Here is a 16,154-nt window from a genome sequence, read left to right as displayed (position 1 = left end):
CCAACCACACCTGTAAACCACTTTTCTCTGAGTCCTCCGACAGTCGCCGCCACCTCTAAGTCATCACTATTGGGTATTGACTTCCGCTCCGCAGGAGTAGCTAGGCATAAGACTTAGTCAAAAGAACAAAGGCATTTGCATAGACACACCCATGGGGGCTGTCCCACTGTTCAATACCCCCCTGCAGTGACCACTCCCAACTCATATTGTCTCTGCCTAGCGTCAGGAGTAGTTAGGCTTCCCTGTGCTGGGGCTCCAGTCTCAGCCTTTCTGATCTTTTTTATTTGATTTTCTTTCAAAAATGTTGTTTTTTTCTTTACTTTACTAGCTGTTTTTTTGTCAGCTTTAGTTTTTTAGTCGACTCTTCGGATGAAGATGGATTGTTGCGGTGCTGGGATTCGGACTGACCGCCCTGGTTTCAGGGCAGAGGGTCAGAGGGACCCCCAGCCCGCCATCGAGCGTTCAGCCGTGGTTCGTCCTGGCACTATGAACGACCCATCCCCAGCAGGGATGCAGCCGTGAGGTGGCTACCTCACAGGACACATCTGCGATGCTGCAGTGCAATGTCCCTGGATAACGGCACTCCCTGTCAGATGAGGACAGCGGCTTTCCGTTTCTAAGAGGCTCTCCACGCCATCTGGTACAGGTAAGTACTTCTGTGTGGGGCCTCTGTCTGGGGTGGCAGTCCTGTGTTGCTGTGTGTCCCCATGTCTGTGCCGGTGTGGGGCTCCCTATTGTGATCCCTGTGGGGGTCTTCTCTATACATGCGCTGCGATGTGTATATTTGGGGGCCCCTTCCCCTTTGTCACTTCGGTGTGTGTTTGGGGGTGCAGACGTTGTGTGTGTGTGTGTGTGTGTGTGTGTGTGTGTGGCGGCCGCAGCAGGGAAAAACCGCGCGGTCCGCCATCTTTACTTTGGGCGAGCATGTTGGCTTCACTGTGGGCTGATTTACATGCTGTTTTGGCGCCATCTTGCGTGTGGCAGAACGATCGTTCCATGCACATGTCAGCAGCAATTTTCCCTGGGTCCCTTGCAGCTTATAGTTCAGCCTCTCATGACCTCACTTCCTTTTCCTCTGAAGCAGCGATCTATGTGGTAACACTCTGTGGGGCTCTGCAGACTGTCTCTTCTATAACCTTCTGTTTTGTCCTTTCTGGCTCAGTTTTCTTCTCCTATTGGGGGTCTTTTGTCACTGTTCACATAGCGGTGGGCTGCGCACTCCACAGCGGTGTTAAAGGGACAGTACCCTTTTATTGCACTGTTATTTTCACCTTGGGCAATGGAATCTCAGGACAGCAAATTCCCTCCAGTCCAGGTGGGGGACCCCAGTCCTGCTGTGGCCCCTGTTATGCCTGATTTGGCCGCTGTAGTGGCGTCCTTAGTGTCCAAAATGGAGGTGCTGATGGCTGAACGTGCTGCTAGAAAGAGGCCCAGATTATCTATCTCCTCTGACTCAGATGGTGATGTGGCTGCTGCGGCGGGCGTGCCCTTTTCAGGGTCTCGCTCATCCTTAGACCTGCTGGGGTCTGAGGGGGAGGCGGAGGTTGATGTTTCTCCCCTGGGGTCGCCTGAAGAACGCGCGACCATGGATGAGTTGATTGTTTCTGTAAAGGAAACACTACACTTGGAGGATGAGCCCAGTCCTCCGGGCATTGTGTCCTCATTTGGGACACACAGGACCCACAAGTCGGCACAGGTTTTTCCCTGCCCCGGTGAGTTTCATTACACTGTTAATGAGCTGTGGCGCACTTTAAAACGTCCATTCATGGTACCTAGTCGGTTTAAATTACTTTATCCCTTTGCACCGGCTACGGAATCACGATGGTGTGTGCCTCCACAGGTGGATCACACTGTGGCCGTGTTAAACAAGGCTACCTTGATTCCTACTGAGGAGACCCCGTTTTTTCGGGATCCCACGGACAGGAGGTTGGAGTCTCTAGCTCGCCGTTCCTACACTGTGGCGGGTTCTTTGCTCAAACCTGTTTTCGCGTCCGTTCTGGTGGCTCAGGCGGTGGCTGATTTGGACTAAGGTGCTTAGAGGCAACCTCATGTCTGATTCTGTCCCACCTGCCAGGCTGGATATGGTGGATCAAATTCACCAAGGAGTCATGTATTTGTGTGATGCGGCCTTAAATGAGGCCCCTTTGGTAGCACGCCTATCTAGTGTCGCGGTGCTTAACTGTCGACTGATCTGGCTGAAGAGCTGGTCGGCTGACCAGACATCACGGAAAACAGTTGCTGATTTTCCCTATGCAGGTTCTCGCCTTTTTGGCGAGGCGTTGGATACCTTGGTAAAAGGCGTCACGGGGGGCAAGAGCACCATGTTGCCCCAGAACCCGAAGCACAAGTCCTTTCATGGCAAGCGGGGTTCCGCCTCTCGACCCAACCAGGGGTCCTTTCGTGCCTTTCGGAATCAAACCAAGGGCAAGCCCTTCAAGGGCCAAGGTAGCCAGAAGAAGCCCTGTATGGGCAAACAGAAGTCCGGCAGGTCAATCCGCCTCTGCCTGAAGGGGGCGCCCTCACCCATTTCAGGGGTGGGGGGACGTTTGCGCGGTTTCCTCCAACCTTGGCTGCTCCGAATTCCAGTCAGGTGGGTTCAGGAAATCATTCGATCAGGGTACAAGATCAAATTCCTTTCCCGGCCGGCAGACAGGTTTTTTTCCTCAAATCTTCATTTGACCCCAGGGCGCCTGCAGGACCTGCATCAAGCGGTGCAGGACCTCCTTGCCCAGGGAGTGATTGTCCTGGTGCCTCATCGGGACAGTTTTCTGGGGATTTTATTCCAATCTGTTCACTGTGCCCAGAAAGGAGGGCAAGGTGCGTCCTATTCTGGACCTGAAAGCTCTGAACCGCTTTGTGTGCGTTCGAAAGTTCCGCATGGAATCGCTCTGCTTGGTGGTGGCCTCCCTGAGTCCAGGGGATTTCCTGGCCTCTAGACCTGAAGGATGCGTACCTACACATCCCCATTTTCGAGGGTCACCAGAGGTACCTTCGGTTCGCTATAGCGGAGGACCACTATCAGTTTGTGGCGTTACCTTTCGGTCTCGCTTCGGCTCCAAGGGTCTTTACAAAAGTGTTGGCGCCGGTTCTAGGCCTGCTGAGGGCTCAGGGCATTGCGGTCTTGGGATATCTGGACGATCTCTTAAGATCGAGTGTCCGCCAGGACCTACTGCGCGATCTGTCCACTACGGTACAGGCACTCCAGGAGTTCGGATGGACCATCAACGTACAGAAGTCGACCTTGTCTCCTTTGGTTCGTCTTCCCTATCTGGGAATAGTTCTGGACTCTGCTCAAGCAAAGGTGTTCTTGCCGGAGGACAAGCTCCAAACCTTACAGGACGAGATCAAGTCCCTCAGGGACAAGCCATCCTCATCACTCAGGACCTGCATGCGGTCCCTAGGGTTGATGGTATCGGCCTTCGAGGCGATACCCTTTGCCCAGTTTCACACACGGTCTCTTCAAGCGGAGATCCTGGCCAGGTGGGACAGGCTACCTCAGTCCTTGGATCTGAGTGTCTCATTGAGTCGCCGGAACAGAATGGATCTTCTTTGGTGGCTCCAGTCCCCGGCTGTGTCAGAAGGAAAATCCTTCCGTCCGTTGCTGTGGACGGTGATTACCACGGATGCCAGCCTGTTGGGCTGGGGTGGAGTCCTGGGCACCATGTCTGCCCAGAGCACTTGGTCGGGGGAGGAATCCTCCCTCCCGATCAACATATTGGAATTGAGAGCGATCAAACTCTCTCTTCCATTGGTCGGATCGACTTCGGGGCCGTCCGGTTTGGGTACAGACGGACAATGCTACCGCGGTGGCTTACAGCAACCACCAAGGGGGCACCAGGAGTGCCCGGGCGGCCCGGGAGGTGACCAAAATTCTGTTTTGGGCCGAGACTCATGTCCCGGCAATCTCAGCTGTTCACATTCCGGGTGTGGAGAATTGGCAGGCCGACTATCTGAGCCGCCAGACCCTGGACCAGGGGGAATGGTCCTTACACCCGGAGGTCTTCCAAATGCTTTGTGCAAAGTGGGGATCCCCAGACGTGGATCTGTTCACGTCTCGGCTAAACCACAAGGTGGAAAGGTTCGTGGCAAGAACGCGCGATCCTCGGGCAGACGCCTTGGATGCGTTGGTGGCCCCTTGGCATCAGTATCGTCTGATGTATGCCTTTCCTCCGATTCAGTTGTTGTCCAGGTTCCTTCGCAGGTTAGCCTCTGAACCGCACCTGGTGATTCTGGTGGCGCCGGACTGGCCACGCTGGTCCTGGTATGCCGACATTGTTCACCTGGCAGTGGCGCCTCCTTGGCGGCTGTCAATGCGGGAAGATCTACTGTCTCAGGGACCGATCTTCCATCCTGCTTTACAGTCGCTGGCTTTAACGGCCTGGCTGTTGAGACCCAGGTCTTGAGGGACAGGGGTCTCTCTCCTGAGGTCATTCCTACCCTGATCAAGGCTAGGAAAACCTCCTCTGGTAAAATTTATAACTGTACCTGGAAAGCTTATTTCGCCTGGTGTGAGTCCAGGGGGTTCCCCCCTCGCTCGTACTCGGTGTCGAGAGTGTCGGCTTTCCTCCAGTCTGGGGTGGACCAGCGCCTGGCGCTGGCCACGATAAAGGGCCAGGTGTCTGCACTGGCTATTCTTTACCAACGCCCTGTGGGGTCTCATTCCTTAATTCCCACCTTCATTCAAGGTGTGCGACATTTGGCTCCTCCCAGGAGGGAGCCTTTACCTCCATGGACCTTGAACTTGGTTCTGTCCGTGTTACAGCGTTCTCCCTTTGAGAACATCCGGGAGATATCGTTGCCTCTGCTGTCTAAGAAGGTTGCCTTTTTAGTGGCGATCACTTCGGCTCGCAGGGTATCGGAGCTGGCGGTGTTGTCTTGCCGATCTCCTTACTTGGTAATTCACAAGGATAAGGTGGTCTTGCGGCCACACCTGTCTTTTCTTCCTATGGTGGTCTTTGAGTTCCACTTTAATGAGGACATTGTCCTGCCTACGCTTTGTACGAAGCCTAAGCATCCTAAGGAGGTTGCTCTGCATTCCTTGGATGTATTCAGGGCGATCAGGGTTTACCTGTCGAAGACGGATTCCCTCTTTGTCCTTCCTGAGGGACTTCGGAAGGGCATGGCTGCATCTGCAGCGACTATTGCCAAATGGATCAGACAGACGATTGTCCAGGCCTAGGCTTTGAAGGAACGGGTTGCACCCTTCTCTGTTAAGGCGCACTCTACTAGATCTTTGAGTGCGTCCTGGGCCTACTAGCATTGTGCCTCGGTGGCCCAGGTGTGCAAGGCTCCGACTTGGTCGTCGGTGCACACCTTTTCCAAATTCTATAAGGTGGATGTTCTGGCATCAGCTGATGCCTCCTTTGCCCGCAAAGTTCTCAGTGCGGCAGTGTCATGAGGGACCCTTGTTTTGTGGTGGGTCCCTGACTGTTGGGGTTGTTTATCCCCTGGGTTATTTGCTTTCCTGGGCTGTTGCTCCTGTTGAGCCTTTTTTTCTGTTGCCCAGAAGGTTCTCTTACTGTGCGTGTAAGGTTCCTTTCTGATGTGGGTACTGCGTTGCCTTTTCTACGGTTGCGTCTCCCACCCCTCATGTCTACACTGCTTTGGGACGTCCCAATAGTGATGACTTAGAGGTGGCGGCGACTGTCGGAGGACATAAGAGAAAACTGAATTTTTGTAAAATCTTACCTGTAAAATTCCTTTCTGTGAGTCCTCCGACAGTCGCCGCCCCCGCCCCTCTTTTGGGGTTTTTTCTTGTACACTTACTGCTATGCTACCAAACTGAGTTGGGAGTGTTCACTGCAGGGGGGTATTGACCAGTGGGACAGCCCCCATGGGTGTGTATATGCAAATGTCTTTGTTCTTTTGACTAAGTCTTATGCCTAGCTACTCCTGCGGAGCGGAAGTCAATACCCAGTAGTGATGACTTAGAGGTGGCGGCGACTGTCGGAGGACTCAGAGAAAGGAATTTTACAGGTAAGATTTTACAAAAATTCAGTTTCTTCACCACCCATTGCTCCTGCAGCCCCCTTCTTTCAGCACCTATTTTATCTCTAACCACCCCTTCTTCACCACTCATTTCTCCCGTTCCCATGGTATCTCCAACCACCCTTTCTTCACCAGCCATTGCTCCCGCACCCATGGTATCTCCAACCACCCTATCTTTACCATCCATTACTCTCACACCCATTTTATCTCCAACCACCCTTTCTTTACCACTCATTGCTCCCGTTCCCATGGTATCTCCAACCACCCCTTCTTCACCACTCACTGCTGCCACAGCCCCCTTCTCTCAGCACCCATTTTATCTCCAGGCATTTCTTTCCCACCCATTGCTCTTGCACCCATGGTATCTTCAACCACCATTCATTGCTCCCGCACCCATGCTATCTCCAACCACCCATTCTTCACCACCTTTTGCTCCTGCACCCATTTTTTTCGCCAACCACCCCTTCATCACCTATTGCTCCTGCACCCATTTTATCGCCAACCACCCCTTCTTCACCACCTATTGCTCCGGCACCCATTTTATCACCAACCACCCCTTTTTCACCACCCATTGCTCCCACACGCATGGTATCTCTAGCCACCCTTTCTTCACCACCCGTTGCTCCCCTACCTATTTTATCTCCAACCACCCTTCACCACTCACTGCTCCCACACCCATGGTATCTCCAACCACCCTTTCTTCACCACTCACTGCTCCCACACCCATGGTATCTCCAACCACCCTTTCTTCACCACTCACTGCTCCCGCACCCATGGTATCTCCAACCACCCTTTCTTCTCCACTCATTGCTCCCGCACCCATGGTATCTCCAACCACCCTTTCTTCACCACTCACTGCTCCCGCACCCATGGTATCTCCAACCACCCTTTCTTCACCACTCACTGTTCTCACACCCATGGTATCTCCAACCACCCCTTTTTCACCACCCATTGCTCCCACACGCATGGTATCTCCAGCCACCCTTTCTTCACCACCCGTTGCTCCCCTACCTATTTTATCTCCAACCACCCTTCACCACTCACTGCTCCCACACCCATGGTATCTCCAACCACCTTTTCTTCACCACTCACTGCTCCCACACCCATGGTATCTCCAACCACCCGTTCTTCACCACTTATTGCTCTGGCAGCCATGGTATCTCCAACAACCCTTTCTTCACCACCCATTGCTCCCCCTTCTCTCAGCACCCTTTTTCACCTGAAACCTGTTGGACAGACTTTCACTGTTCTCTTTACTAATGACTCCTCTATCACCACTCCACACATGATGATAAATGGGAAATAGATGGGTTCTCTGAGATAACTGGCACAGGGAAGATAGGGGGACATTTAATAAGAGGGACACCAGCAGGATATAGACCCACTGAGTGGTGACAGAGTGGGCCTTTCATTGTCTGCAAAGAGACAGCCATCATTGAAGAGCTGCTACTCTTTTTTTTTCTCATTAAGTACATACATACATACATACATACATACATACATACATACATACATACATACATACATACATACATATTTACACACACACATATATACAGTGCCTTGCGAAAGTATTCGGCCCCCTTGAACTTTGCAACCTTTTGCCACATTTCAGGCTTCAAACATAAAGATATAAAACTATAATTTTTTTGTGAAGAATCAACAAGTGGGACACAATCATGAAGTGGAATGAAATTTATTGGATATTTCAAACTTTTTTAACAAATAAACTGAAAAATTGGGCGTGCAAAATTATTCAGCCCCCTTAAGTTAATACTTTGTAGCACCACCTTTTGCTGCGATTACAGCTGTAAGTCGCTTGGGGTATGTCTCTATCAGTTTTGCACATCGAGAGACTGACATTTTTGCCCATTCCTCCTTGCAAAACAACTCAAGCTCAGTGAGGTTGGATGGAGAGCGTTTGTGAACAGCAGTTTTCAGTTCTTTCCACAGATTCTCGATTGGATTCAGGTCTGGACTTTGACTTGGCCATTCTAACACCTGGATATGTTTATTTGTGAACCATTCCATTGTAGATTTTGCTTTATGTTTTGGATCATTGTCTTGTTGGAAGACAAATCTCCGTCCCAGTCTCAGGTCTTTTGCAGACTCCATCAGGTTTTCTTCCAGAATGGTCCTGTATTTGGCTCCATCAATCTTCCCATCAATTTTAACCATCTTCCCTGTCCCTGCTGAAGAAAAGCAGGCCCAAACCATGATGCTGCCACCACCATGTGTGACAGTGGGGATGGTGTGTTCAGGGTGATGAGCTGTGTTGCTTTTACGCCAAACATAACGTTTTGCATTGTTGCCAAAAAGTTTGATTTTGGTTTCATCTGAGCAGAGCCCCTTCTTCCACATGTTTGGTGTCTCCCAGGTGGCTTGTGGCAAACTTTAAATGACACTTTTTATGGATATCTTTAAGAAATGGCTTTCTTCTTGCCACTCTTCCATAAAGGGCAGATTTGTGCAGTATACGACTGATTGTTGTCCTATGGACAGAGTCTCCCACCTCAGCTGTAGATCTCTGCAGTTCATCCAGAGTGATCATGGGCCTCTTGGCTGCATCTCTGATCAGTCTTCTCCTTGTATGAGCTGAAAGTTTAGAGGGACGGCCAGGTCTTCGTAGATTTGCAGTGGTCTGATACTCCTTCCATTTCAATATTATCGCTTGCACAGTGCTCCTTGGGATGTTTAAAGCTTTGAAATCTTTTTGTATCCAAATCCGGCTTTAAACTTCTCCACAACAGTATCTCAGACCTGCCTGGTGTGTTCCTTGTTCTTCATGATGCTCTCTGCGCTTTAAACGGACCTCTGAGACTATCACAGTGCAGGTGCATTTATACGGAGACTTGATTACACACAGGTGGATTCTATTTATCATCATTAGTCATTTAGGTCAACATTGGATCATTCAGAGATCCTCACTGAACTTCTGCAGAGAGTTTGCTGCACTGAAAGTAAAAGGGGCTGAATCATTTTGCACGCCCAATTTTTCAGTTTTTTATTTGTTAACAAAGTTTGAAATATCCAATAAATTTCGTTCCACGTCATGATTGTGTCCCACTTGTTGTTGATTCTTCACAAAAAATTACAGTTTTATATCTTTATGTTTGAAGCCTGAAATGTGGCAAAAGGTTGAAAAGTTCAAGGGGGCTGAATACTTTCGCAAGGCACTGTGTGTGTATGTATGTGTATATGTATATATGTATGTGTATATGTGTGTGTGTATATATATATATATATATATATATATATAAATGCGCACACACACAGTTCATGTCAGCAAATCACTGCTTGCAGAATTTCATCATCACGTTGTACACACAGCACAAGACCCGGAAGCAGGATGAGTGTCGGTGTTCCACCTGTTCATCGTACTTCCAAATGTTATTCACTAATATGAAGGAAATACCCCACCAATCCAGAAAAACAAGTTTTCCCTACAAACCATGTGACCAGGTAGCCGCCACACCCCCTGACCTGCCATGGCTCGGTGCTGAAGCTCAGCACTGTCCCTGAACTCTCACATTCCCATCCGAGAGACATTTGAAGGGTCCCACTTTCCTCTGAAGGGTCCCACTTTCCTCTGAAGGGTCCCACCTTCCTCTGAAGGGTCACACTTCCTCTGCAGACCTCCTTGGTGTTGCTGGAGGCTGAAGAGTTCAGTCACCTGATCAGGGGTTGTGTATATCTCTGCACTGAGCTTTCGGGACACCCCATAATAGATTCTGTTTTATGGAGAAATATGAGAGGGGGATCATGGATACACACAATGCCCCTCTGTTACAGCTGGAGGAGTGAGACTTCAAGACAGATGAGAACAGAGCCTGGAAATAGAGAGTAAAGATTGCACAGAGTGTTCAAACCTGTAATATCCTCAGAGATGCCTCCAGCAATCAGTAGAGTATGACTTGTGTATGGAATGTCCCTTCACATAGACGGGTGCTGTGACATGGAATACAGGTATGTCTGATGGGGGTTGATCTGTAGTATTTGCCGTGTCTTTTATTCAGCGGTCAGGTTAATTATGTGAATGACGGAATTATTGATCCTAGTCCCGAATCCTGGCATGTATGAGGTCTTCTAGGGCAGCTGTATACCACCCCTCCTCTATATCTCGTGTTTGTAGAATCCTGTTGTGTAGTTCCTGTTTATTAGGACATAACCGTGTGTGCTCCTCCTCCGCAGGTGCTGAAAAACGGGTGAGACTGCAATGACCAGTCTGGACGGCAGCCATGGAGACAAATCAAAACAGTCCTCTGCCAAAGCCACTACTCCCAAAGTGGAGGTCCAGCGCTCCATTTCCCGAGAAAACATCACTATTCGCTTCTCGGCTATTGGGAAGGAAGAGGAAGAAGAAGAAGAAACACTCAGTGAAGACCTGGATGACCAGAACATTGTTACAGCAGTGGAAGCCAAAGAGGACCTGTACTTTGAAACCCCCACAGACTTGATACCCGATCCTGCTACCTCCTCCAGCATGGCCGTAATAGAGACATCAAAGCCAACATCACTGTCTACCGCTAAGCCAACTGGGAACACTGTCAGTGCCGCTGAAGCTTCTTCATCCACAGTGTCCGATGATGTGCCATCATCCTTGTCAACGTCAACTTCCCAGCAGAGTCTAGATGCCACTTCATCCAACCTGGAACAGAGGCCAGTAAAAGTCTCTTCTCCATCCAAAGCCCTCGCTTTGTCGTCATCTTCATCCATCTCGGGCACAAAGCCATTTCTGAGTTTAGTTAAATCCCTCTCTACTGAGGTAGAGCCAAAGGAGCCCACACCGCCGACACGGCACCGGAAATTAATGAAAACACTAGTAAAATCATTGTCCTCTGACACCTCTAAACAGGATCCAGACTCCTTTCCTCACAGGCCACTCGACTCCAAGCTAAATTTACATTTGTTCAAACAATTTACCCAGCCGCGAGTTACTGGAGGTGACTCTAAAACTGCCCCTTCTTCTCCTATTACCTCCCCTTCTGATGGCCGTTCCTTCTTTAAGGTAACTGAAGTGGAGGCTAAAATCGAGGACACTAAAAGACGCTTCTCTGAGGTCATCTACGAACCTTTCCAGCTTCTCAGTAAAATTATGGGAGAGGAGCCTTTAAGCTACAGGCCCAAAGCCTTATCCTCAAGTGCGTCTGAGCTCTCCAACCTCTCCAGTCTTAATGGCCACCTGGAGAACAACAACAACTACAGCATCAAGGAGGAGGAAGGAGATGCAGAGGCGGATTCCTCCACCTGCGAGTCCAGCCAGCTGAAAGATGAGAAGACCGGAAATTCCATGGAAGACAGAAAGGATCTTGGGGCAACGTTGACCAACAAGGATACTGGATTCAAATCCTCAGCCTTAGCTCTGGAGAAATGTTCTCTGTCTGCGCTGGCCAGCAAAGAGGATGAGGAGTTCACGGAGCTCTACGCTGAAGACTTTGATTTTGAAGAGGAAACCGAGGAGTATCAGGATGTGGAGGACTCTGAGGAGCAGGTCAGGATTGGTTCTCTTTCTGAAGAAGCATTGGATGTATATGTGGAACGCTCCGACATTCCGGTGCAGATGCTCTATTTCCTGGTGGTGTTAGTGTTTGGATATTTTATACTACCCCTTCCCAGCTACATCTCTGGACTCTGCCTGGGAATTGCCTTCGGATTCATGGCTGCTCTTGGTATCATTTGGCTTTTCGCATCTCCACGCTCTTGCCGCCTAAACCAGAGTCTCTTTCTTCGCCTGTCAACTGTAGAACCCCTGAGAATCAGTGAGCCGGAAATACTGAAAGTAAGTCGCTCTTTAGTGTTTGTTGGTCAGATAGGAGCAGCCCATGTGATTGCACTGTGGTAACATCTATGCAGGGTCTTCCCAGTGAGTGGAATCGGGGAACACACCGAAGCTGTATTGGGTCCATTGTTAGCTCCTAGGAAGAAGACTCTATCCCTAGTTTTCCTCAATATATGTGTGAGGATAGCAGATTGTGTGTGCCGGTGCCTCGGTGCACCTCCCATAGCAGCCATTGTAGATTCCTGTGCAGAGTTCTCTGGGACACTTGTGAGTGGGGGGTGGGGGGATGGCAGCTTCCAGGTTTATTGATGCGTTTTTATCTTATCAGTTATTTGTGTGTCATGTTTATTGCTGTTCTCCACCCAAATAATATACTACACTCTACCGCCTTACTGGGGGGGAGGGGGGTTATTCACCGGCTAACATCCTTAGCCGTCACATGCTTCTTCTGTGTACCTAAAGCATTATTACGGAGATTGGTGATCTCTATGGGTTCCATCCAAGCATTATTACAGAGACTGGTGATCTCTATGGGTTCCATCCAAGCATTAAAACAAAGATTGGTGATCTCTATGGGTTCCATCCAAGCATTATTACATTGGTGATCTCTTTGGGTTCCATCCAAGCATTATTACGGAGATTGGTGATCTCTATGGGCTCCATCCAAGCATTATTACAGAGATTGGTGATCTCTATGGGTTCCATCCAAGCATTATTACGGAGATTGGTGATCTCTATGGGTTCCATCCAAGCATTATTACAGAGATTGGTGATCTCTATGGGTTCCATCCAAGCATTATTACAGAGACTGGTGATCTCTATGGGTTCCATCCAACCATTATTACGGAGATTGGTGATCTCTATGGGTTCCATCCAAGCATTATTACAGAGATTGGTGATCTCTATGGGTTCCATCCAAGCATTATTACATTGGTGATCTCTTTTGGGTTCCATCCAAGCATTATTCCGGAGATTGGTGATCTCTATGGGTTCCATCCAAGCATTATTACGGAGATTGATGATCTCTATGGGCTCCATCCAAGCATTATTACGGAGATTGGTTATCTCTATGGGTTCCATCCAAGCATTATTACAGAGATTGGTGATCTCTATGGGTTCCATCCAAGCATTATTACGGAGATTGGTGATCTCTATGGGTTCCATCCAAGCATTATTACGGAGATTGGTGATCTCTATGGGTTCCATCCAAGCATTATTACAGAGACTGGTGATCTCTATGGGTTCCATCCAAGCATTAAAACAAAGATTGGTGATCTCTATGGGTTCCATCTAAGCATTATTACGGAGATTGGTGATCTCTATGGGTTCCATCCAAGCATTATTACAGAGAATGGTGATCTCTATGGGTTCCATCCAAGCATTATTACAGAGATTGGTGATCTCTATGGGTTCCATCCAAGCATTAAAACAAAGATTGGTGATCTCTATGGGTTCCATCCAAGCATTATTACATTGGTGATCTCTTTGGGTTCCATCCAAGCATTATTACGGAGATTGGTGATCTCTATGGGTTCCATCCAAGCATTATTACGGAGATTGGTGATCTCTATGGGTTCCATCCAAGCATTATTACAGAGACTGGTGATCTCTATGGGTTCCATCCAAGCATTAAAACAAAGATTGGTGATCTCTATGGGTTCCATCCAAGCATTATTACATTGGTGATCTCTTTGGGTTCCATCCAAGCATTATTACGGAGATTGGTGATCTCTATGGGCTCCATCCAAGCATTATTACAGAGACTGGTGATCTCTATGGGCTCCATCCAAGCATTATTACGGAGATTGATGATCTCTATGGGCTCCATCCAAGCATTATTACAGAGACTGGTGATCTCTATGGGTTCCATCCAAGCTTTATTACAGAGATTGGTGATCTCTATGGGTTCCATACAAGCATTATTACAGAGATTGGTGATCTCTATGGGCTCCATCCAAGCATTATTACGGAGATTGGTGATCTCTATGGGCTCCATCCAAGCATTATTACGGAGATTGGTGATCTCTATGGGTTCCATCCAAGCATTATTACAGAGATTGGTGATCTCTATGGGCTCCATCCAAGCATTATTACGGAGATTGGTGATCTCTATGGGCTCCATCCAAGCATTATTACGGAGATTGGTGATCTCTATGGGTTCCATCCAAGCTTTATTACAGAGATTGGTGATCTCTATGGGTTCCATACAAGCATTATTACAGAGATTGGTGATTTCTATGGGTTCCATCCAAGCATTATTACGGAGGTTGGTGATTTCTATGGGTTCCATCCAAGCATTATTATGGAGATTGGATGGAACCCATAGATCACCACTCTCTGTAATAATGCTTGGATGGAACCCAAAGAGATCACCAAGCATTCTGCCTGATTCATGATCGTGATCAATAAAAATTTGTGAGATTGGAGGAAAATAAAACCCAACAATAGAGCAGAACTGCGCCGTAATCTAGAAACCACCAGTCCAATAAATGTAGATGGCGCTGATTTCTGATTGGCTGCCTGGGTTACTGGAGGATTGAGGTTAGACATTTACCTTCCCAGCTCACCTGTATTGGGCAGTGTGCCCTCATCACCCAGACAACCCTTTTCATAAATGTTATTTACAATACCCCCCCCCCCCCCCACTGCCGTGATGATGATAAGTTTGCTCCCAATAACCATTAGTAGATCACCGTGCCCCTATACATTCCCGGGATCTCTGCTAATGACGTCCGCCATAATAGCCCCCCCCCCGGTGTAACTCCACCACCACCTCTCACAGTCCTGCTTTTCTCCACACATACAAGTGCCACGTGGATACGGGAGGATTGCTGACACCCAGATGGGAAGATTTGAGGGCCACAAACATCATATGGCCGCTCCACAATTAGTGTCACCGAGGGGAATGGGCAAACCATGACAAATGCTGGATTGGCAGAGCAAATTGTTCTATCTAACATACACTATATTTCCAAAAGTATTGGGACGCCTGGCTTTACACACACATGAACTTTAATGGCAACCCAGTCTCAGTCCGTAGGGTTAAATATTGAGTTGGCTCCACCCTTTGCAGCTATAACAGCTTCAACTCTTCTGGGAAGGCCGTCCACAAGGTTTAGGAGTGTCTATGGGAATGTATGTATGTCTACCAGAAGCGCATTTGAGTGAGCCTGGACGATGTCTAGTGAACACAGGACAGCCTGAATACACAATGACATCACATCTGTGGAAGGAGGCAGAACATGACCGTCCACTCCTGGCAATGGAAAGATCAATAGTCTGGAAACGTCTTCCAATTTTTATACTGGTTATCCCTGAGGTAAGCCAATGCTGGAAGGTGTCCTTCAGCTGACCCATTGGCTCCCTTCTTCATTCTTCATACAGCAGGGAAAATAATGATTTGATCCCCTGCAGATTGTGTAAGTTTGCCCACTTACATAGAAATGGCGGGTGTATAATTTTTATCATAGGTGTATTTTATATGATAGAGACAGAATATCAACCAAAAATCCAGAAAAATCACATGATACAAATGTTATAAAAGGAGTTGCAGTTCAGTGAGTAAAATAGGTATTTGATCCCCAACCAACCAACAATAACTCCGCCCCCCACAGACTGGCTACAGTAGGGGCTCATGTGGTCACAGATTAGTCCTGTCAATGTAAGAGCTCCTAATGAGAACTCCTTATGTGTATAGAAGACACCCGCCCACAGAATCTCTTTCCTCCAATCACAGCTCACCATCATGGGAAGACCAAAGAGCTGTCAGAGGATGTCAGGGAGAAGATTGTAGAACGGCACAAGGCTGGAATGGGCTACAAGACCATCAGCAAGAAGCTTGGTGGAAAAGGGACAACTTTTGGAGCCATTATTCGCAAATGGAAGAAATCCAAAATAACCATCTATGGTCCTCGGTCTGGAGCTCCATGCAAGATTTCTCCTCATGGGGTGAGGATGGTCATGAGAAAAGTGTGAGATCAGTCCAGAACTACACGGGAGGAGCTTGTGAATGATCTCAAGGCAGTTGGACCACAGTCACCAACAACCATTGGTAACACAACATGCCGCCATGGATTGAAATCCTTCAGCAACCACAAGGTCCCCCTCCTCAGGAAGGCACATGTACAGAACGTCTGAAGTCTGCCAATGAACATCTAAATTATACAGAGAAGGATTGGGAGAAATTGCTGTGGTCAGATGAGACCAAAATTAAGCTCTTTGGCATTCACTCGACTCGCCCTGTTTGGAGAAAGAAAAATGCTGACTATGATCCCTAAGAACACCGACCCTGCAGTCACTGTCCCTACAGTCACCGTCCCTAGTCACCTTCCCTACAGTCACCTTCCCTACAGTCACCATCCCTACAGTCACCGTCCCTACAGTCACC

The 16,154-nt window shown here is 48.5% G+C and overlaps 1 protein-coding gene across 3 annotated transcripts in view; it reads left to right on the top strand.

The window, feature by feature from the left end:
- TEX2 (testis expressed 2) overlaps positions 1-16,154 on the top strand; it is a 68,535-nt gene that overhangs the window by 30,186 nt on the left and 22,195 nt on the right. For all 3 annotated transcript variants that reach the window (XM_082271686.1, XM_082271684.1, XM_082271685.1), the window contains exon 2: positions 10,180-11,767. In XM_082271686.1, coding sequence (XP_082127812.1) covers positions 10,205-11,767 — 1,563 coding nt within the window. In that variant the 5' untranslated portion in view covers positions 10,180-10,204. The remainder of the gene's footprint in view (positions 1-10,179; positions 11,768-16,154) is intronic.

The sequence above is a fragment of the Pelophylax lessonae genome (genome assembly GCF_965119305.1).
Source record: "Pelophylax lessonae genome assembly, chromosome: 11".
Lineage (NCBI taxonomy): Eukaryota > Metazoa > Chordata > Amphibia > Anura > Ranidae > Pelophylax > Pelophylax lessonae.
The sequence above is the reverse complement of the archived record's forward strand: the minus strand, read 5'-3'. Positions and strand labels throughout refer to the sequence as shown.